The 24,059-nt window shown below is 43.7% G+C and overlaps 1 protein-coding gene across 2 annotated transcripts in view; it reads left to right on the top strand.

Annotated features, from left to right (window-relative positions):
* The window catches only part of rapgef6 (Rap guanine nucleotide exchange factor (GEF) 6), a 176,530-nt gene that overhangs the window by 123,370 nt on the left and 29,101 nt on the right, over positions 1 to 24,059 (top strand). For both annotated transcript variants that reach the window (XM_078286483.1, XM_078286482.1), the window contains 9 exons: positions 2,271 to 2,429; positions 3,520 to 3,672; positions 5,811 to 5,975; positions 7,324 to 7,431; positions 8,303 to 8,506; positions 9,574 to 9,682; positions 9,934 to 10,177; positions 16,291 to 16,448; positions 23,623 to 23,863. In XM_078286483.1, coding sequence (XP_078142609.1) covers positions 2,271 to 2,429; positions 3,520 to 3,672; positions 5,811 to 5,975; positions 7,324 to 7,431; positions 8,303 to 8,506; positions 9,574 to 9,682; positions 9,934 to 10,177; positions 16,291 to 16,448; positions 23,623 to 23,863 — 1,541 coding nt within the window. The remainder of the gene's footprint in view (positions 1 to 2,270; positions 2,430 to 3,519; positions 3,673 to 5,810; positions 5,976 to 7,323; positions 7,432 to 8,302; positions 8,507 to 9,573; positions 9,683 to 9,933; positions 10,178 to 16,290; positions 16,449 to 23,622; positions 23,864 to 24,059) is intronic.

Raw genomic sequence — 24,059 nt, 5'->3', positions numbered from 1 at the left:
AATAAAAACAAATATGGTACTTGACATGAAAGCAAAGAAACACAAAAATGAATGCAAGCACACAGAAGCATATACACACACACACACACACACACACTGGGGTGTAATAGAGTACACACAGGCATGGAGACACATGCACCGTCCTCCACTCAACCCCAGGTTAATTCTCATACAAAAGCCTGTAGGTGAAAACTCACTGCAGAGTGAAAGGCCGGTCAATCATTGGAGCTGCTACACAGCTAATTAATTAAGTTACATGGCTGAGAAAGGGGAACTCTGTCATGGCTGTTTGGATACACACAGCAGCATTAGAGCAGACAGCCTGATAAATGGCAGCGAACAGTCAGCCGCCAAGCTGGGGTGGGTGGGTGGGAATCTGCATCAACAGGACAAACACACACACACACACACACACATATATATGCACATACGCAAGCTCAAAGAGGTAGATGGATGTGTTCATGGATGCTGTTGCGTGTGAGAGAGAGATATAGTGTCTTTGAGTGTCTGTGTGTGTGTGTGTGTGTGTGTGTGTGCATATGAGCATTTCTGTGTATTCCCACCTATGCGTTGAAGCGAGAGACAACGTTCAAGAGAGAGCATTTTTTAGTGTCAGCATGTGTGCATATTTGTGTGTGTCCGCATGCGTACGTGGGTGTGCATCGTGTGTGTGTTTCCAGAGTGTGTGTGTGTGTGTGTGTGTGTGTGTGTCCAGTCAGTTGATGGACAGGGCTCCTCCAGTCCGCCTGTCTCTCTGCGGACTCGCGTTGAAGGTCAGAGAGAAGCACTCAGCTCTGCACACAGCTGAACACTCCTCTGCTAACAGAGAGAGACAGGGAGAGGGAGAGAGGGACTAAAGTGGACTAAGAGAAATAAACAGGGAGAGAAAGAGGTTGCAAAGAGATAAAGGAGGATAGACTGGAACTGACAGCTGACAATCAGAGTTGTAGTGAGGGGTAAACACCACCTAAACTCGGCTTACTCTCCATTTTATTTGCAGAACAGAGTTTACCTCTTTCGTTTTAGGCTGACATAAATCTTCATGATTTAAATTCCTAGTCTACATAAGAGTAAGAAACGTCAAACTGATGCAGTTTATATGAGGAAAGGCTCTCTTAATGATTTCTGTGTATATTGGTGGTTGTTTACTACATGATGATCACTGATTGGAGGTCAATAGTTTACAGACTATTCTACCATTTCATCACTGCTGACAATTAAGGAGGGAGAGAGGCTGACTGAGAGAAATGGAGAGAGAGAGAGACCGAGGAGAGCAAGAACAAGAGATGGAGAGATAGAGAGAGACTGAGAGAAAGAGCGAGTGAGAGAGACGGGGAGAAATAGAGAGCGGCTGGAGTGAGACAGAGTGAGAGAACGGAAAGGCAATGAGAGGAAAGTGTCGGGTGAAGTTGCGGAGGGAGCCGGCGCTCTGGGCTCATTCATCCCCCCCCTCCATTCACTTGCTCTCGGGATGAATGACTGTTATATTATGCCTGCCAGCGTTTCCTTTTCAAAAGCCACCTCCAAAGACACAATACATTTACACCGGCGCGCTCATACCTCACCACGCACATTATGCTCACAATATGCCAAATGTCACTTAGAAATATATACCCATTTTTTACAGTCGGTCCTCCGCAACAGTATATAGGGATCTATTCCTTATCAGAGCTATTACACTGCAGTGATACCCACAGGGCTTGACATCTTTGAAATGTGTCTAATGATTTAAGATATGAGTCTGCCAAGTGATATGCTTTATATTGCCAAGAACTTAGTGTTTTCACATATCCTCTCCATTGTATAAGGCTTAAATGTCACTCCAAAGGACGCCATTAGCAGTCGTAGCTCGCATATCCTTCCATGGATCAGACAAGAGATATGGACTAAAATTTTATATAAACGTTTTATTTAAATTTATAACTCTGACTCTTTAGCTTGATTCTGTCATCTCTCTGTGCCCATCCCCAGTCTGACCATAATTATGCGATCCCACTGTTACGTGTTTGATGATGTCATCTTTGTGTGCCCATTTGGACGTACTGTATGTTTTGTGATCCTGATACTATATAAGATTAATTTCAACACTATAAGATATTAAGTACAAATACATGGATGAAAGTATGAATTAAGTCTGTATTACAGCATTAACAGTGTGTGCAAAACGGCAGCAGTAGTAACAGTAAAACTTACTGAGATCAAAAAGAGAATGTGAAATAGGTATATGTTATATATGTTTGATGATGTCATCTCCGTGCGCCCGTCCGCAGCTGGACCTGTGGTATGTGATCCTGAACGGGGCAGTGGAGATCAGCCACCCGGAGGGAAGAGTGGAGACTCTTTGCATGGGGAACAGCTTCGGCATCTCTCCCACACTGGACAAACAGTTCATGAGCGGAGAGGTTCGCACCAAGGGGGACGACTGCCAGGTGAGGAAGAGAGAGAAGTATAATTGTACTCCTTACAAAACAAAAAAATAAGAAGTCGGTGCACACTTGCAGCCTCGATGTGATTGTTAGCAAAACTAGGAGTGTGTGGCAACCTTTTGTTATTCTACTTAAGAGAGAGAGTGATGAAAATATAATAGATAAAAATCAGAAATGTCTTCTGAGATATATGTTATGGAGTTAAACACTTACATCATTGCACCTCTAAATTTAGACTTGTTCTTTTTTTACTCTTTGTTCAATCATGGTAAAAGTTGACTCTTGGAAAATCACGATGGCATCATTTTTGTTATTCCTTAAAAAATATTGCATCATGGATGTCAATTTAGTCCCAGGCCTAGTGTACGTTGCCATGGAGCGGTGTTTTTCTCAGATTGTGTTAGATAATAAGCTTACCCATGTCTCTTTTGTCTCACATTTGGTTCTTAGTCAGCGCTTAAGAGGAAGCCAGTCTTAATATAGAGCTAGCAGTCGTAAAAGTAGCCTCGCCTCTACTGGTGGATACAGCCCCTCTCTCAGTCTCTCAGTCTCCAAACTGCCCAGTTCCTCCACCGCGCGCATCATTTCCTATCTGCAGACACACAGGAAGATGCAGAGCTAGGGCTTTGGCGAGGCGAATGAAGAAAGTGATGATTTAGTGAAGGGGGAAGCATAACAAGTGACGGTGCTGTGGACGAGTAGTGGAGCGGATGGGCGGAGAGTCACGTTTTGACACTTTCTGTTCACTATGGGAAGTCAGTGTAGCTCAAACTGTAGTGAAGGATGCTTTTGCGAGTTGGCTAGTTGAAATGTATCTGGACTTATGAAAAAGCGACCTGTAACTAGACAGCCAACCACAGGGATTTATATAGTACCTCGTTTAATGGGTTTTTAGTTAGTTAGGCCCTTTTAGTTAGGGAGAGAAAGAGAGCGTGGTTGGACCTTCCTCCGTCCGTCCGCCCGTCCCTCCATGCCTCTCTCTCCCTGCCCCCATGGCTCGGCGGTGCTGCTGTTCGAGTACCCGGCCGTGGTGCCGAGTAACGTCTTGCTCTACTACAAGTTCACCCGCTGTCCCCATGTCGTCCTCGACCAGTTCGTCTGCATCGCCCAGGAGGACTACTGGCGCATCCTCAACCACGTGGAGAAGAACACGCACAAGGTGGAGGAGGAGGGCGAGATCGTGATGGTGAAGGAGCACCGCGAGCTCGACCGCAGCGGCACCAGGAAGGGGCACATCGTCATCAAGGTGAGGTGGAGGACGGCGTCGAGGGGAAAAGTTGGGGGGGGAAACTTTTTTATTTTTTCCTCTTGCCTGTGATCCTTTCATCAAATAATTCTGAACAAATTCCAAACTGGAAGGACATAAGGAAATTTGGCTGACCTTGAGCTTGACTGAGTTTGTACCTCTCCTATATATACATTGTTATGAAAGTGGGATAGAAGAGGGATGTCTTTTTAAGTAATAAGCCATCCAAGATAACAGGTGAGAAAGGCACAGTGCCAAAATGTGGAGGTTCTCTCCATGACCGTCCAAATTTGTGCCTGGAGTTGATAATTCAATTTTTAAGGCATTTCTGCTTTATTAGATAATAGAGTATGCAGTGGAGTGTAACAGGAACAACGGGGTAGTGGAGGATAACTTGAGTCACAAACGGGAAGTGTTTTGAGAGGGGATGAATTGGGATGCCATTCCCTTCCCTTCGGTAGCACATAAGCACATGCTGCTCCTTGTTAAATATAGGTTTTAAGGAAAAAGTTAGGGACAACCAATCAGTGGCAGCATGGTGTCCTAATGGTTAGAGAGACCGTCTTTAGAAACAGACCACCCGAGTTTGAGCCCCCGTGTCGGAAAGCATCCGCCCTGCTAAAGTGTCCTTGAGCAAGAACCCCCACTAGTCCCATAGGTGCTGTTCTGTATGCTGGATGGAAGGGAAGCGATGCAGTTTGACTTTTGTTAAATAACTTGGATTCAAGCAATAGATTTGGCCCTTGGTCACTAGGGAGGTTTGATCTTCAAGGTTGGGGTCAAGCTCAATTGCTAGTAAGCTAATAAGCCTAACTCGACCCAGAGCTCAACATAACTGGAATAACTTGATTCAAAAAGAAATCAAAATGTGCCCTTTGTTTTTTTTTTATCATTATGCACTAAATACGCTGAAATGCCTTGGATTGATTTGAAAATCGCCTCATTAGAAATTGAACATGCCCTCACGTATCTTACAGAAACATCAATGTCTTTGCACGGTGTTCTCAGTTGATCGTTTAGAGGCACCGTAAGCACTATTAGTGTTGGCCAGTGAATTTGCTTGTACGGTACATCGCTGTACGCTCCAAGGCCTTTTGATCCTCTTCCCGAGCCTCCAGAGGCAGCCAGGTATTGATCGGATAATGGGCCTGAATGATTCTCCTGGCTGCTGCTCCAAGGAAGCCTGCTGGCTCCAGAACAGATCCAGTAGACATGAGTCAATTCACAAGTGTTAGCATTTCCGCTTCTGTTTTTGGCTTTGTTCTTTTTGTGTCCGATAAAAAACGGATGCCTTTCTAGTTTCTATTCCCTGTCAAGTGAATCGTTTCCCCCAGCAACCTCTGCTGTTACGCAATCGGAGATCTCAGTGAAAACAGAAGTGTTTTATGTTCCTTGGACACTGTGTATCCAGAAGCACCGTCAGGAGTAAGCAAAGGAATATGGAGTATTGCAGCCTCATTTTCTGTGTAGTTAGTCTACACTCCTATCAACTTCATTACCAATGAAACATTATATAAGGTGGCTTCATAGTTTTTCTCCCCTAAGCAATCTACCAACAGTACTTCCTTAACAACCCTAGTCAGATTTCATATATTTTCCATCCGAAACTGCTTCTGCCGACACATTTCCTAGTCACACATCTAGACATAGTAATCATAAATTATGTCTTGTAGAAGTGGAAAGAGTTCCATACAATTTCATTAAAGATTTGATTCCTTAGTAACAAAAGCGCAGTTTGCATTTGTAAAATATATGGCTTTTGCCTGTGTGTGTGTGTGTGTGTGTGTGTGTGTGTGTGTGTGTGTGTGTGTGTGTGTTTTTGTTTGTGTTTGTTGATGGGTGACTGATGGCTCCGTTCAATATCTGCATCTTTCTAGTTTATGTCCTTGTCACTTTTATGATTAATGTGGACATAATTTATTCAAATATGTGTGTGTGTGTGCTTGTGTATGTCCTTGCTTGTCTGTATGTATGTGTGTGTGTGTGTATGCTTGTCTGTGTGTATGCTTGTGTGATTGTGGGTGTCTATTGTCTATTAATGTGTGTATGTGTGTTTGCGTGTGTTTCCCTGCTGGCTTACTTTGATGTATGTATCTGTGTGTGTTTATCCTTATGTACGTGTGTGTTTATCACCCTAGGGAACCCCGGAGCGTCTGATCATGCACCTGGTGGAGGAGCCGTCGGTGGTGGACCCCACCTACATCGAGGACTTCCTGCTGACCTACAGGACCTTCCTGTCCAGTCCCATGGAGGTCGGCAAGAAACTGCTGGAGTGGTTCAAAGTCGACAGCCTGCGAGACACAGTGAGTGTGTGTGGGTGGGTGGGTGAGTTCATCTCTGTGTCTGCGGAAGTGGAGAGTGAAGTCTGTGCACGTGTACATGTGTTCATCTTCATCTGAGTGAGTGTGTGTGTGTGTGTGTGTGTGTGTGTGGGAGGGGGGTGGATGTGAAAGTGTGTGTGTGCACAGCAAGAAGATTTGTATGTGTGTATGTATGTGAGAGTTGGGGTGAGAGTGGACATGAAAGGTCATGTGAATGAGTGGGCTGGACTGGGTAAAATGCTAATGTGTGTGTGTGTGTGTGAACGTGTATAGGGTGTGTATAGGATAAGCTTATATACTGCGGTGGGAGTGTGTGTTTTTATACTCAGTTTATATGTGCGGTTTTATATGCCCCTCTTTGTGTCATTATTTGTGTTTATGCGTCTTGGTGGAAATTCATGCGTGTGCCGCTCAGCTGGAGATCAATAAGAGTTCAGCTGGCTCAGCTGTCTTTGAGCCTAACAGAGATTTGTTCGGGCCCGACACTCCCATAGTCCATAACTGATTTAGCCTAAGATTAGTCTTGTGCTGTCGATAGTCTTTATGGGGTTGTCATTCGGCCTCATGATCTTTGGCCCCGTTAAAGGGGATCCAAACCTGTAGAGAACAGGTGAGAGAGTGTGGAAAGAGAGAGAGATACAGTGTGAGAGATGAGAGAGAGAGAGTGGAAAAAAGATATTGTGTGAGTGGTGAAAGAGAGATAGTTTCTGTCACACATTGATCGGTGCTCTGTCTTGCTGTACGGTTTCTGTTGTGACCTTTTGCTTACATTAGAACAGTGTTAGTGTCGATTTGCAGAAGTCTGCCAATTGTTTATCCTCCGCTCTAAAATAGCTCTTCTATTTATCGGTGTGAGTTGAATTTTGATCGACCCCGGGTAAAACATTTTATATCCCAAGTTATTTGCTTTCTGCTGGCATGGAGTAGGTCATTATTTAGCCTCCCTGCTGCTTCTGATGCATTACTTACCAGCCTGCTGGAAGAGATTTTTCAGAAAATCTAGCCAGATAAATCCATAATTGGACTAAATAAAAACTAAAATCTGACAGTTGGGGCTACTGTTTGTCACAGTGAGATCTGCATTTTTTGCCAGCATTAGAAAGTGGCACCACAGTTGATTTCACCATGACATATTAATGAGAAAAACTTCTCTTTATGGGGAATTTCTTCACGGGGATCAAAAGTACTTTCCTCAAATTTCTCATCAAAGCGACTTGTACTCTCAAATAGTGCAAGGTCTTTGAAGAACTGGGGAATTGAAATAAAACAATGAGGGGCACCTCAATATATAAAAAGATGTGTGAGACGTGTTTACCCATTGTGTCTCCAGGTGACGAGAATAGTGCTGCTGTGGGTCAACAACCACTTCAACGACTTTGAGGGCGACCCGGCCATGACGCGCTTCCTGGAGGACTTTGAGAAACTTCTAGAAGCCACAGTAAGATCAAACTCCTCAATCTAAACAGTTTTTACTTCAGTGCATTTTAGCTTTAGTTCAGTTTCTGCTTTTTATTTCACACTGTATGTAAAACTGCATGTAAAATTATCTCAAGCATACAAGCAGGAAGTTACAGACTCACTTCTATGTTGCCTTTTGGAAATTGACTCTCCATAACTGTGTTTATTTATTTTTTCTACAGTCTGTCACCCCCCTCCCAAAACCTCACACCTCTAGTTCAACCAAGCTTTTATTAATGTAGCTCATTAAAAATACAAGAGAGCAAGAGTCACCCCAGGTTACCATCATTCATTAAAAGACACGGTCCGTCTCCTGACAGGATGGCAGCTGAGTTTGTGTTGTGTAAAGTTTCAAATGGAATATTTATTATCAGTATCCTCAATTCATCCATCATTTAGTTTATTCCTGAAACACATTTCAACATTTGCAAAACAATTTTCATTGTACCCTGTACCATTGTTTTTTTCTCCCTGTCAAAAAAGGTTAAAAGTGCATTTTAAAAGTGTTGTTTTAGGAAGGAAATTTGAACTTCGGAAATGTGGGAAAAGTTTAGAGCGTAACTTTTGCAATAAATAAATTAATAAACATGTTCCACAAGGAAAATTGGATCCCTAGAATGCTGTTCAAAGCCAGAGAGAAGTTGTTTTGTACCCTCCTGCTACGTTCACAATACACAGAAGAATTTCATTTACTCTTGGTGGAACATTTGAATCCAGTTCTAAGCATTCGCAAACGATTGCTCTCCAAGTCGTTTTTCTTCCCAAAACTACATAGCACACCTTTGAACAAAAACTATTTTCAATGCAGCGCTCCTCATTCTCATCCGTCTGCTTTTCGCACTCCTTGTCAGAAAATGAAGGGCCACTTGCGGCTGTTGAACATAGCGTGCGCAGCCAAGGCGAAGTGGAGACAGATCACTCTGCAGAAGGCGTCCAGGGAGTCGCCGCTCTACTTCAGCCTGCAGGGCGGCAGCGAGAGGGGCTTCGGCATCTTCGTCGAGTCGGTGGAGGAAGGGAGCAAGGCCGCAGAGGCAGGACTCAAACGGGGAGATCAGGTGAGAGGGCGTGTGATACGACACTGGTACAATATAGGAACTCTTGCTGTAACTGGGGAACTAGTTAGCGATGTTTCTTGCTGTTTTGCTTTCATCTAGGCTATTTATACAACTTTGAAGAAAACCTTTCAGACAGTACAAATGTGTTTTGATTGAGAACCACTGCTCAGCTGGGCCTCGTATCTGTTGTATTTGAGAGAAAATGTAATACCATACAATAAAATGTTTTATGTTACAATATTATGTGATATGATATAGTTGCTTTGTCTTGATATAATAGCAGTGATGTGCAACCTTACAATAAGCGTTGCAGCTAAATTGCCCTTAGATGATGAAAAATTGCCTTTGACTTCAGTTGAAAAAAATCGCATTGTAAACAGAAATTTAGGTCCAACTTTTGGCCTGGAAGGTGAATGCTAATCCTAGTCATGTGCAGTTTTGTCATATTCAGAATAGACATGCACTTTGACCACTTTCACATTTTAGCTTATATTGTCACATGACCTGACCAGTGGTCTCCAGATCAGCAGTCTTATTCTCAGGTGCTGACGTGACAGTGAGGTTAAACTGAGTCAACAAAATAACACCCTCAGATGTGCAAATGGATTGTCCTTTTTCTGACCAAGATTAAAACTCTTCTTGACTCATTGTTTGAAATCATGTAGTAGCAATTTCCAAGTAGCCCAGATTGTCAGGGTTAGGGTTAGGGTTAGGGTTCAATTCAATTTTATTGTCATTCCACCTTACACAAGTGCACAGTGAAACGAAAAACCTTTACTTTGGGTGGGAAGGTTTTTTACATCTTTCTCCAATATCCAAAAGTGTTTGTTTGACACACAGGCAAAACTGCGTAACAAAAATAACAGAAACACCGTTGTGTTGTTGGACCCCACACAGCTGCCAAGTTACAAGCAAACGATGTATATCTTGCTGCTTTGTTGTTGCCTTTCCTAACGTTTTGTCGTTTTAGTGAGTTAACATAGCTAGCTGGCTAGTGGCAATTAGGTCGCGTTTCTCTTATAATTCAGTTCTGTTATAATTTTGTGATCTCCTCTGTCTTGTTTCAGATCATGGAGATCAACGGTCAGAACTTTGAGAACATCTCCTACTCCAAAGCTGTGGACATCCTGAGGAATAACACACACCTCTCTCTCACCGTCAAAACCAACATATTTGGTGAGTGTCAAAGTACATGCACACACACACACACTGCACAATTCAGCTTTTGAGTGGCTTTCACCAGCAAGCATCAGCACCATCCTTTGAAGTGACAGATATGGCTGAATGAAGATATATATACTGAGCAAAAAATTGATTTCATGTTCATCCATTCAATCACTGCCTGTAACAGAAATTGAACTTTGCGACAGAGACTAACCAATCCTCTCTCTCCTCTCTTTTTTTTTTTACCTCCTTCCACCTTCCAGTCTTCAAAGAGCTCCTGAGCAGGATCGTGCACGAGAAGAAGAACGGCGGTCCGCACATCCCGAAGATCCAGGAGAAGAAAGGCAATCGCTTCTCCATCCCCGACCTGCCTGGAGACATGGAGTTCCCCACGGACCACAAGAGCACCAGGAAGATGAAGGCCAACACGGTGTCGGGAGGACGCAACAAGATCAGGAAGATGCTGGAGAAGACGCGCTTCAGTATACTGCCACCCAAACCATTCAGGTAAGAGGATTTTAGGAATACTGCCGCCAGAAGTCTTCAGAGATAGGCAGATTGCAGTTTTATGGCCACCAAAACGGTTTAGAGAGGCATATTTCAGCGTTACAGCCACTAAAGCTATTCAGGTATAGATGTATTTCAGTATCATAAGTAAGGGGGACTGTGCATTTGCTGTCTTTTTCCCAAAACTAACAGTCTTCCTCTTGATATTAAATTATCTGACTCACTCATCATTTTTAAAAAAACATTTTAAGGCTTATTTTTATTCCCTTGCTTCCAATGGCTCTTGAAGCTGTTATTTTTGCTGTCATGTTGTTTTAAAATGTTGTCTGGTACTCTGTTATTGTCTATGTGATATGTGTTCTTATGTTTTTAATTGTAGTTTTTATTGAGAAGCGTTTGTAACCTCGGTTTTAAAATAAGTAAGTAAAATTGTATTTATATCGCACATTTCCCACACAGAGAAAATCAATGTGCTTCACATAAAAGCAAAACTTAAATAAGGAAAACAGTACATAAACATTCACACACTGGAGGAAGGAGGGGAAAAAAAGGTACTATATAAATAAAGTAAAGGAATATTGCTTGGGCACTTGCTTACTTTTGGTTGTTTACTTTATGTATGCTCATTGGAGGATAAGTGTCAGCCAAATTTCTGAAAATGTACAATGCAACATCATCATCATCATTACCATCGTCGTTGTCGTCCGTAACCACCCATTGTACTTGCAGCATCTGGAGCCATTGAAAGTAATTGTGCAGATAGAGGCTCACATTCAATATTCCGCCCATAACGTGCTATTACAGACTTTATTTCATTTCATCATTTCATGCTTCCCCGGGCCTCATTAAACTCCATATTGTGTCAGCGCTAGTGAGAGAAGATGCTGTTCTGGCCCTGTTAATTACAGAGCTAACTGTTGGCATGGCTCTCACGTACTGTAAACACACACACACACACACACACACACCCAAGCACACTGCATCTCTCTCTCTCCACTCCATCAGCTTCCAGCTCTGTGGTGATTATGTGCACAGAGCCACACGGTATGCATGAAAACTGATTGCGCTCTGTCTCATAACGCCACGCGCTATCACACAGCCATTGATCCGACGCGGCGCGCGGCTTCCAAAGACTCGTCGCGTCGCTCTGTTTATCGACCAAACAAGAGGCCCCTTCGTGGCGTTTTTATTTTTCGCCGGTCGCCGCCGTTCAGAACCGCTCTTTGATTCAGCGGAAATTGACGACTGATTAAAGGGACTGGAGATGAGACTGGAGATGAGGCGGAGTGATTCGGGTCAATCGGGATTAATCAGCGTCTGTTGTAGGATGAAAAATTGAGGGGAGGCAGTGTAGATGCATAAACATCCTCAATGGTTTTTATAAGGTGTTTGTCTTCTGGATGTCCTGCGTGCGCGCGTATGTACAGAAGTACAGGCTGTTAAGACAGAGTATGATTTAACAGAATAATAAAGTGCAGTTTTAAACCTTCCCCAACCCCCTTTTTTTCCCCCCCATCCTCTCTGGGACAGCCGCACATTTTGCCAAAGCACGTATCGGCTCACTGTCACGCTCAAGGACACTTCGGCTCTCACAGGAATCGAACCTGTGATCTTCCGGTTATGGGACGGTCTCTCTCTCTCTCTCTCTCTCACCGAAACGCTACATCTTTGAATGCTTTAGCTTCCTTCTTATATGTCTAGCGAGTTAAATCGAGAAAATAACCTTGTTTAAATATTTAAACTCAGATTCTGCTCTTGCCTGGCTTACATACGAAAACCCGCTCTCTGCCTCTTCTCTCTGTTCTTGGCTGACATTGCGCTCTGTTTCTGACTTGGATTTTATATGACAAGGACAGTCCGGCAAAGTATAAAAAGGCACTTTGCAATAGGCGACTCATTTTTCTGCCAAATTAAGATGTGTGTGCTTGTGTGTATGTGTGTGACTTTGCACACACAACATATTGACCACCGGTTGATTTACATTCCCCAGATTGGAAAGCAATAGACAGAGGAATTAGCCTCTAGTTAGTTTGTCTCAGGCAGGAATGGAGGTGATTTAGTGAGATGACAATAACGCAGTAACCTGATGTCCCCCAATGCACTTCCATTTTCTCAACCTCTGCGTGATTCATTTATGTGCTAAACCTCGACACGTATCGGGCAGTAATCCAGAATAATTATTGTTGCACTCCAGCATTTACCCTTAGCCATTGTAGGAGTCCGATATTTTACTGCCTGCTCATTCCTAGCGCTGCTGTTGCTCCACGCCTGAGAGGAAATGTTGAGAAAATTCAAACTTTGTTCCCTTTTCAGCCACCAGAAGGTCGAAAGACTTGTCTGGAAAGTAATAATTGGAAAGATTAGAAGCGTGTGTTACTGTATGGATATTCAGCCCCGTCTACCACTTTTGATAAGTGGCTGTTGCAGCACTAGTAGAGGATAAATAGAGGATGAGGGACTTTTTTGATGGTTGCCACTGTATCTTGGCAGCATGTAAAAGGCCTCTGAAACAGCATTTCATTATCCAATGACAGCAATGCAAATTTCTTTATTGTAGGCAAGCTGTCCCATTCCATCAATTTATAATGGTTGCACTCTCCTCTCTGTAATGGAGTGGTTCTCAAATACAAGTGTAGCATAGAGTGAGCCCAGGTATACCTTGATTTTTTTTTTATCAGCAACTATGAAATGTGAACAAAATCAGTAGAAAGATTATTTTAGCTTGCATAAAAATCAATGAATTCACCTCATCCTCATCCAGTCCCCAGGCTTAAAGAAATGCGGTGTTTCTATACAAGAGAAGGTACAAGTGAAGCAGCTTTGTATCTGCTCTTGTATGTTTGGTCAAACTCATGCCTTGCACGTATGTGACATTTCCGAACAGAACAGTCGATAACTCTGTGTGCCGTGGAAAGTGTAAGTAAGGGAGAAGTCTGCTGCAGCATAGAAAACCACTACTGCAGTCAGTGATGTAATCCTTACGCATTTACTGCTACATGCTGACAGATCATCTCAGGTGTATTTTTCGATTGTGCACAAGGTCGAACAACCAAGTTGGATTTCCTCACTTATCCGTTCCCCTCCTGTCACTTGGTGTATTTGAATCTGAGTTTTGTTCCTTACATATTTCCGTCTAATTGTCTGTATTTTTCTTTAGTCCAAACTTTGGCTATTGTATATTCTGTCAATGTGTGTGTGTGTGTGTTGTGTGTGAGAGAGAGAGACTTTGTCTTTCGTACACAGGCCTTATGTCACTCTGCTTTGTTTGTACTGCTGAATCAGTTCGGCAGAGCTCTGCTGCTGTTTTTTCATGCTTTTCAATGTCGTCTCTCTCCCGTCTGTCTCCGCTGCTTCAGGGGCCTGTTTGGGTAAGACCTCTTGTGTAACTCCCCATCTTCCAGCCATCTGATCCAGTGTCCATTGCAGACAAACACACAGCAGGCAGCCACACAGAGCGCTCACTAGCACCACTGACCTTCAGCAACATGACTAGAGGACTGTATTGGCGGATTTCATGCTAATTCGTTCAACACGCAAACTTCCCCCTCCCCCGTCCCTCCCTCCTCGCTCCTCCTTTGCCTCTTCCACCTCGCTCCCCTTTTCTGCAGAGTCAAGGTGCTCGCCTCCACTCTTCTTCGTATTCAAACTCTCCAATTATCTATTTTTCTGGAGTGGGCCCTAGACGTTCTGTTATTCAACCAAATTTATTCTGCAGGGATGGAATCGTGCTGCGGAAAATATCAAGGAGGCCTTGGTTTGCTACAGCGTTGAACAAAGGAAAAGATTGTTACGGGCTACATTTGGTTTTAGTTTCTTTGCGTTTAAGCCGAGAATTAAGCAAACGCTGGCAAGTCAAATACATCAGATGAATGCCTATAGGCACATGGACTTAGAAGCTAGAGAAATATATGCTTTTTCTATGCTCAATACGTTGTCTATACCATATTTTGTGCACTCGCATTATAATCAATGAATTAATGAATCGTTAAAGTTTCATTGTACATCTCAACACTGAATAGTATTTCAATTAGACCATAATATTATATGCGTGGTGTAAAATACAAGCCTGCTATATGCATATGACAGTCAATCCCATATGTGCAGCTAAGTGCGTTTTTGCACTCGCCATCATCAGATATGATTTATGTCGCCATCTTGACTCCCATTGTTCTAAGCGAGAACATTATTAGCCTTACAACGCAATCAACAGATGGCAATCTCTGTACTAGGCTAATTTGAACCCTGTGTTCCTCTCAATGGGGCAAAATTTCACCATTACCCTTTTTTCAGTTTTTTTCAATCTCTCACTCTTTCTTTCTCTTTGCTTCTGTCTTTATTCTCCTTCCGTCTCCCTCTTTTTGCATCTTTTTCTCTCCTCCCTTTCTTTCCTCTTCTCGCTGGTGCTGCAGTACGTATCGACTGGCGACTGGAAGATTACAGAGGCTTTGCTACAGCAGCACTCAGCTGTGTTAGAGGAAGCCCTGTGCCTCAGTACAGAGACACACCTAGAGGGGAGGCTACAGATTAGTATGCAGGCAGGACAAGACAAACTCTCTGTCTCAGACGCTCGGTTACGCACACACAACTACCTCATATCCACATATTAAAGGTGCTATGTGCAGCATTTTTACATTAGCTGATAATTACCACATTCAAGTCACAAAGAAACAGCATTTTGAGAGTGTCTTGCTTCCGTTATTTGACGTATTTCTGTTTGAGCAGGATGGTGCGGCTGGACATAACAGGGGGAGGGATAATTCAAAAAGTGGCCGACAATGTAAACCAATAGGATATCCATTAGAGAGAAATCATCATTAGAAGGCGGGCTATTCATAGCCTCTCTTTCAAACTGTCTATGGATTTGTCCCAGAAGAATTGCCATTTCTATCACCTGCCTCATCCAGCCATGTATAGAGCCCCAGCCGGACTAATGAGGCCGTTAATGTAAAGGTTGATGTTTGCATATCGCAGAGCGGGGCGAGGGAGCCTCTCTCTCAGATCTAGTTTACTCTAGAGAGATGGCTCACTATTTGCCCAAATGCTGGACGCACACACAAAGACGGAGACCTAGATGCTAACACACGCACATACACACAGATGTATTCAAAAGCTAAGGAGCATATAGGCACGCAACACACACAAACATGCAAACAAACACACCCACAAACTCATAGAGCTCAGGAAAATGTCAGTCTGAGCAAAAATGTTACTCATTAGTTTCCAGTTCTTTTCATATCTGTTGTCGATGTCCGCGATGCTTGTTTGTGTCCCTGTCTTTTGCTTTTGTATGCCAGTCTTATTGTCCTGTGTCACTGTGTGTGTGTGTGTGTGTGTGTGTGTGTGTCTGTGTGTCTGTGTCTGTGAGTGTGTGTGTGGTGAATTTGTGTGTCTGTGTCCGTGAACACTCCTTATCAGTTAATGCCATTCATGAAACCGCCTCATGGATGAATTTCAGCTGTGTCATTGCTGCATATTAAAGGGCAGATTCACTGATATTGATATTTTAGGTTGTCATTCTGCAAAAGTAGACATTTTGATTAAATCTCCCAATATTTTTTTTTCTCCTCTGCTTTATGAGTTGTGAGTTATAAGTTCTCAAGATCAAGGAAAATGCACTCCTGCTAATACTTGTGCCTAAAGCTCATAAAACAACAGGGAAAAAAAACTTTAGGGAGTTTTTTTGGGGGTAAAAATGTCTACTGCTGCAAAATAAAAGCCTAAAAGTTGATTTTGGTGGAGCATTCAACTTGTTTATGACGAAGTAAATCTAATTTCTCTCTCTCTCTCTCTCTCTCTCTCTCAATCTCTGTCCTTCCCTCCCTCCCTTCCTTCCTCCCTCCCTCCATCTCATCTCCTTCTCCCTCTTCCTCCTCTCCTTCTCCTTCTCCCTCTTCCTCCTCTCCTTCTCCCTCTCCCTTTTCCTCCTCTCCTTCTCCTTCTCCCTCCTCTCCTTCTCCCTCTTCCTCTCCCCACTCCTTACTCCCTCCTTTCCTCCACTCCAACCCCAACTTCTTCCAACCCTCCCTACCTGCCTCCCTCTTTCTCCTTCCTTCCTCCTCTCCCTACACCCTCCCTCCCTCCCTCTCTCCGTCCCTCTCTCCGTCCCTCTGTAGCGATGGCGGTGTGGGTCAGTCTCAGGACGACAGCATCGTGGGGACCAAGCAGTGCCGTCACAGCGTGGCCATCATGCCCATCCCCGGCAGCCTGTCGTCCAGCAGCCCCGACCTGCTGCAGCCGGCCACCAGCGTGCTCGACTTCTCCAACCCCGCAGGTGAGAGAGAGAGGGAGAGGGAGAGAGAGAGAGAGAGAGAGGGAGAGAAACAATGTCAATGCAGTGACATCAGGGGGGATTTCAGTGTCAGTGCAGTGTCAAGCATGATGAAATCTGGAAGAGGACTATGGATCCGTCTCTTTCCATTGGTCGATAGCTCAGACACTGCAGAGCGGATTTTCAATCGGAATGATGCATCTCACCAATGTGTTCTGGCATTTTCAGTATTACACTGATTGGCCCAGACGGGGACTGCATCATTCATGGGCGACGACATGTTTACTGTCGCCTTGTTTCTTTCTTAACTGCCTTTGTTTCTTCCTTACAAGTTGCATTTGATGGATTGATTGGTTAGTTGGTTGCTGGATCGATTTATTGAACGTACATCTTGGGAAACACAGAGTGAAACTTGTCTCTTATCTGGTCCCCCGTGGAGCACAACAAGTAGCAAACAGGAGACCTAAATATGTCGACACTCAATTCACAAAACAAAAGTGCTTGACAAAAGAGAAGGACTTAAATCTTGAAGAGGCAAAAAACTCTCATCCCTTATTCACTCACCGAGCGATATGTGAGCAAGTAGATTGGCTACAAGGGGAAAACCTTTCATCACAGTCATTCACAACTCTCACATCTGAAGGCCTCAGTTGATATCACGGAGCTATTGAGCTGGCTCAGGCACGCGGCACTAAAGCCAGTCAAACCATTCAGAGCTTCCCTCCTGAAGCTGTTTGTAACACTTGACTTGAGACCTCGGCCTCCCGCAATTCACTGAATGGTGAAAGCCACTTGTAGAGTGAAGGACTCCGTTGTTCGATGAGCGGAGAGAGTCGCTGTACGGACGACCCGTCGCCCCCCAACATAATCACATAAAGCAGCCACATGAAAACTGTAGTGTGCACTTGATTCTCTCACACACACACACACACACACACACACACTCTCTGAAGCACATGCAAACTCTTCAAACAGACTCGCACACTTTGATAATATGCAGGTTTCGCTGACAAAGGAACGATACACACGCACAAACTCGCACTCAAAACACATAGCACTTTCTTTTGTGCAGGTTTCTCTTACACTCACACATATGCACACACACACACACACACACACACACACACTCCCAGGGGTCTTTCCTTTTGAAGTGGCGCAGAGCTGCAGCAGAATTGTGTCCGTCTGACAAGGATTAACCTCCTGGACTATAAGACTTATTTATTCCTTTCCTGTCAGACAGGTTTCTGAGCCCCTAATTATTTAAACTAACACGGGGCGCTCCCTGTGGATTTTGTATGTGTGTGTGTGAGGGAGAGAGAGAGAGAAAGAGAGAGAGAGACAGAGGAGAGCAAGAAAGAGAAAGTGAAAAGGTGAAAAAGAGAGTGAGAGTTAATATGGTCCTGATTTATTTCACCAACCATTTGTCAATCAACTACATACACACACCTGCACACAGAGTCCCAGTCTGTAGTGCAGACCAATACATCACACACGCCCGTACAGGACAGCACTACACACACACTACACTATATACACATACTGCACCACATTAATCATCCACCATTAGCTCAAGTTTCCTTTCGTCTCCCCAAGTCCTCTGGTCTCCCATTAGATTTAATAGTAGAGGGGGGGGGGGGAACAGTCTGCTCAGACAAAACCCCCTTTTCCAGATGCTCTGCGGAGCTTGTAATCCCTCCAAAGCCCTACCTATAATTATATTAGCATAGAGGAATCAGGGATCAGAGGAACCGCGGATGCACCGATATCACTTTTCCACTGCCTATACCAATTTATAACTAGCACTAAGTATTGGAAGATAGCCTGTTACTTTTACTGGACAGTATAGACTTGGATCACTAGTTCTTTAGGGCTCATTGAACAGAAATGATTGACATATAATTCCATTTTCTTTATTAGAGAAGTTTTTCTGCCCTTTTCAGCCCTTGGTGTGTCGGGGGAAAAAAGCAGAAAATCAAGCTTTCATTGATTTCTGATATGTTACACTTGGCTCTCGGTATCGGCTTTTAGTTTTGGAGAATTCACTGGTGCCGGTCCCCTTTTTTGACCAGATATCAGCCCGATATCCGACACCGGTGTTGGTATTCGGTGCATCCCAGCTTCCGATGACATGAGCAGAGGGAGTAGGAGAAGTGCAGTGCTGAAGTTGACGCTGTGTTCTTCTTCTTGGCTCTTTGATGGAGGCAGAAGACGAGGAGGGGGCTGCTTGTTTATGTGTTGTCTGTGTTTGCAAAGTGGAAGAGACGGGCGGGCGACGTCTTCGTGTCTTTTCAGAATTGTGTGTTTGTGTGTGTGTGTCACTTGTCACACACATTTGTCTGCTCTTCCTCTCAGCTCCCTCGACCTCGTTTTTCTCTCTGTAACGCTCTCTCTTTCTCTCTCTCCTCTTTGTATTTCTCTCTTTCCCTCCCTCTTCTTTCTCCTCGTTTTTTCTCGTACTCTCTCTTGTTCCCTCTCTCTCTCTCTCGCTGTGATTTTAAACAGATGTTCTAGTGTAGACATGATGAGTCACACACAGCGCCTCTGGTTTCCCATGAACAGATGAAGGCTAAAGTATAAACTCCTCTGGTCTTCCCTCCTCTCCCTTCTGTCATGATGTTTCCAACCGCTGTGTTGTCTTTCTGCCCCCCCCCCCCCCCCCCCTTCTCTCCTTCTGTTATTGACTCGCTCTCTTTTACTCTTTCTTCTTCTCTGCTTGCCAAGCCATGGGACTGTACTGTGAGTATAAATACCTACAATGCCGCTGTTTGTTTGTGCTCCAGTAAATGTATTCCTCCCATGTGTCCCCTCCTTTTCGCCTTTTATTCTTTCATTCAGGAACTATCTCCTTCCCTCCATCTCACATCCTATGAACCACAGCCGGATTCTGGCTTTGGGTTTAGGCCTCATAGTGTGTGTGTGTGTGTGTGTGTGTGTGTGTGTGTGTGTGTGTGTGTGTGTGTGTGTGTGTGTGTGTACTTCTATCCTTGTGAGAACCAGTCTGAGTGAGATCATTTTGGCCGGTCCTCACTTCCTCAAGGAGTTTATATTGGGGTTAGGACTTGGGTTTAGGGTTAAAGTAATAATTGGTCACATTTTCATATAAATACATGTCAGTTATGCTACTCTGTTACCAGTTCATATAACACAATAGTGGTAATTCAGCCTTTACCCAGTTAATGAAAGGCTTTACATTTTCTGTTCTTAACACCTGGTGTCTGGTAGTCTTTCCCTAGTGATGTGTTTTGTAAATTGGAATTAACAGAAGAAGACCTGGGTAGTTAGCATGAGCAGCGTTAGCCACCATGGCTAAACAAACAAAGAAAAGAGCGCCGCCTACAGAAATAGAAAATCCAAGGAAAAAGTTGTCACAGTACCACCCACACTGATTGACAGGTGATCTCTGGGAAATGCAGTGCAGAAACACCACAGCGTTTAGTACCAAAGATGTTGCCAAAATCAACAAGATGAGGAGATAGTGGTGAGGGTTAGGGAATGACTGTAGTCAGTGGAAGGCCCTCACAAGTACAGTAAGACAAACGTATTTGTGTGTCTTGCTTTTTCTTTGTGTGTTTATTTTTAGGGATCATGCTTCACCCCCAGCTCCTCTCCTCTCCTCCTCTCCTCTCAGCGCCTCAAGCCATCAGACTCTGCCCTCCACTGCCCTAGATGTTTTAACATGTGATTTATCTCTTCCGACTCCATGATGGAGTGAGCGGGAAAAGCTTTGGCAAGGAGGAGAGGAGCGAGGAGGAGGAGGCGTCTGGTGGGAAGTGTGTAGCCTCTCTTAGTGCTGCGTCTGCAAAAACCTCACTAGGAAAATCCGACCCAACCCAGGAAGCCAATTTGTTTATATCGTTTTTTTTTTTCTGTTTAGAAGTCCTCTTTGGCCTCAGTCCATAAATACATTCTCCGGTGTTGATGAAAACAAATGGTGCCGCGTTTAAGATAATAAATGATAGGGTGTTTATGGGAATCGCTTTGCTGGACGGGCAGCGATCACCTCCTGTGTGCAGGTCAGTTCGGAGCCCGTCCGGAGGATTAAATATGATTAGGCCCCTGGATATGATAGCTGGCTCTTTAGTGGAGCGCTTCCCGAACCCTAATCACAAATCACAGCTAATGAGACACAAAGCATTTAGCCTCACACACACACACACACCCCCTCCTCCATAAACACAGCAGAGCTGCTTCAGCAGTCGGCTTACAAGGGCAGCATTCACAAAGGAGAGCACCAGAGTTTCAAAGACGCACACAAAATGTATACACATGAATATAAACGCACACACTCACCAGCTTTACTAGTGATCACTACATGTGTGAGGACCTTCCACTCTCCCTACTTTCCCCAAAAACATCCAGACCTATCTCTCTCATACACACACATACACACACACACACACACACACACCTACAGTACACCTGCAGCTCTTAAAACAAGCTGAGGTGATTGATTATCAACTGTTTAAACAAAGATACATTCCCTCTCATCTTATTATTATTGGCTTGGGGTTCAGTGGTTTGTTGCCGCTTATCATGCTGCTGTTGTAATAATGATGATAAAGGTGGTAGCTATGAGCCTCAGCCGTTGTCAGAGACACACACACACACACACACACACACAGAGAGAGAGAGAGAGAGATCAGAGGTCTGCGTTAATAAGGGTGAGGGTAATGACTTGGCATCCACACCACTGAGCAAGGTTTACCCTTTTGTACTTGATACACATGAGGATGGTGTGTGTGTGTGTGTGTGTGTGTGTGTGTGGGTATGCACATGCATTGGGATAAACTCATCAGTCAAACACACCCTTTATCGTTTCCTAGACTCTTCCTAAGGCCGCCTCCTTTACGTGATCTGCTTCCATTTTCTATCGTTAACGGCCACACATGACTGAACTAAAACACATTGAACACACAGGCTCAGGCTTACACACACACGCACACACACACACACACGCGCGCGATGCGACTGTATGATAGCTTCATCTAGTCTGTCGCACTCCCTCTCCACCTATCAGTGTGCAGTGTTCACGGCTCATTGTTTTAAAGCTCCCTCTCTCCCTGTGAGTAATGGGCCATAGCCTCTTCCTTACTCAAACACGGGGATCTTTAATGCAGTATTTCACTCAGGGGGAACGTTTTCATTATTTAACACGCAGAGCTCCATGTGACTCGTGTGCAGTCAATAGCAACTGCTCCGGTGTTAGCCGCCCCGGGAATCCGTTTTCACCACTGGGATTCAGGCTTTTATTTTGAACTCTCACTATTGATAATTGCATTTGTCCAATTAAACAATAACATGACGTGGAAAAACAGGCTCATTATGGGAGTTTGTTTTTCCTTAATTGATTTTTGCATTCAGAGCTTTCAAACGGTATATTACATAATAAACATCAATAAATTATTTAGTTATTGAATGACAAATGTGGGTTTTGATCAAACTTTTTCTGATGTAAAACTGGTTCCCTGTAAAGTTAAATTTTTAAGTTACATGTTCAACACAATGTAATAAAAAGGCACTGGAAATAGAAAGAAATATGTCCAGGTCACATCACCATCGCCCATAATCCCATGCCCATGAGCCCACATGCGTGCTGAAGAGTGAAAGTGTTCTGCAGTGAAATGCCGCTGCCTCAGGCACACTGGAGCTGCTCCTTGCATGCTATGGTTTTCTCAGCTGTTGTGCGTGTGTGCCTCTTTGTTTCTTTGTTCTGCTTAACTTTTACTTTTGGTTGAAGCCATATTTAAAAAAAGGCTGTACACTTTTACTGTGTTTATTTTGTATTTTTGACCCCTAACCTTTTATTTCTTAAAGGCAGGTAACCTTTGATGTCAGTGTTCATATTGTGTGCAGACAACTCCCCATTGTCACTCTCAGTATAAGTTTGTGTTTGATGAAGGGCAGATGATGCCTGTCTGTCTGTCTGTCTGTCTCTCCATCTGTGTGTCTATCTCCCTGTCTGTCTGTCTGTCTGTCTCATAGAGGCCTATTACATAACTGCTTTTAACTTGACAAATGCCAATAATGTAAAGCAACTAAATGTAATCAAGCCTATAGACGCTTTGCAGTTGCATCACAAATGTCCTTGTAACCATGTGTGCCACCATCATGGAGGTCCATTAGACCAAAGATTCTCAACCTTTTTCATATCAAGGACCCTAATTTAATCCACATTAGAGCCACGGACCCCCATTTGATGAGATTTTGTCTGTCAGACCCACATCTGAGAATATTTTTATTGTTAGATATGATTTTGTCCAGAATCCCCTGACTATCTGTATTGTAGGTAGAGAGATAACAGAGAAACTATGATCAAAATTGTCATTCTTCTACATTCTCTAATTGTTCTAACTTCTTGGAAGTAAAATAATGCTGAAGTTTAACAATTCAGCAATTTGCTGAGGACCCCCTGGAACCCCCTCAAGGACCCCTGGCGGTCCCTGGACCCCACGTTGAGAACCACTGCATTAGACAAATGGTTGTGTAAAAATGTTAATGTTAACATGTCTACTAGCCTTCTACTAGATATTTTAGCTAGTGTGCAAATCAGATGTGTTCACAACAGGACAGTGATACAGCTAACCAGATACTATGGTTATCTAAACACTAAATCAATCAGAAACAGCACAGAAATTAACCGTGTCTGTTCAGTTCTGTTGAGATTGAAGTTGTACATTTAGAAACACAACCAGCTGTTCACAGCTGTTGTTACCAAAGAGCTGAGGACCTCCAATATGGCTGCCAGAGTGTGTGTTATGTCACCTGAAAACCCACTATAACATAATAAAACAACAATAATGTAATAAAATCTTGAAATGATAATGTAATAGCATTTTTTCCAATGATGTAATAACTTATTAGGTTATTGACAAAAATAACTTTAACCATTATGATTGGATGAGAAACCTTTTCTTGGAAAAGAGAAAAAACTTGATATGCAGTCCTGTCCACATTTTAGTGTTATTATTGGTTGATGTTATTACATTATTCAACCAAATAATGTTTAAAGCAATGGAATAACTAGTCAATAATTTAATAAGTTATTCCGTTATTGGCAAAAATGCTATCACGTTACTGTTTTAAGATTTAAGACTATTTAAGACCATTTATGTAATATATTATGTAACCAATCGCTCAGTCACTGATAGCTCTCCTCTCTCCTCTGTTCCCCACCCAGACATCCCAGACCAGGTGATCCGGGTGTTCAAGGCCGACCAGCAGAGCTGCTACATCATCATCAGTAAGGACACCACCGCCAAGGACGTGGTCGCCCACACCGTCAACGAGTTCGGCCTGATCGCCGCGCCGGAGACCTACTCCCTGTGCGAGGTGTCGGTCAGCCCGGAGGGAGTCATCAAACAGCGCCGCCTGCCCGACCAGCTCTCCAAACTGGCCGACCGCATTCAGCTCAACGGCAGGTAGGAGACGCGGGGTTCCCGCCCGTCAGGGAATATTTTGCTGTTATTCCATATAGGAAATGTCAGGGAATTTGATAAAATCTCTGGGGAAGTCAGGGAATATCAGGGGATTTTACAGAGTACACCAGATGTATTTTACAACTTGTTTCACATATTCATTGCATTAGATGCTGGTTGGTTCAGCTGTTGTTTCTCC

This window comes from Centroberyx gerrardi, chromosome 11 (assembly GCF_048128805.1).
Source record: "Centroberyx gerrardi isolate f3 chromosome 11, fCenGer3.hap1.cur.20231027, whole genome shotgun sequence".
Taxonomy (NCBI): Eukaryota; Metazoa; Chordata; class Actinopteri; order Beryciformes; family Berycidae; genus Centroberyx; species Centroberyx gerrardi.
Note: the sequence above shows the minus strand (reverse complement) of the source record. Positions and strands in the feature narration are given on the sequence as shown.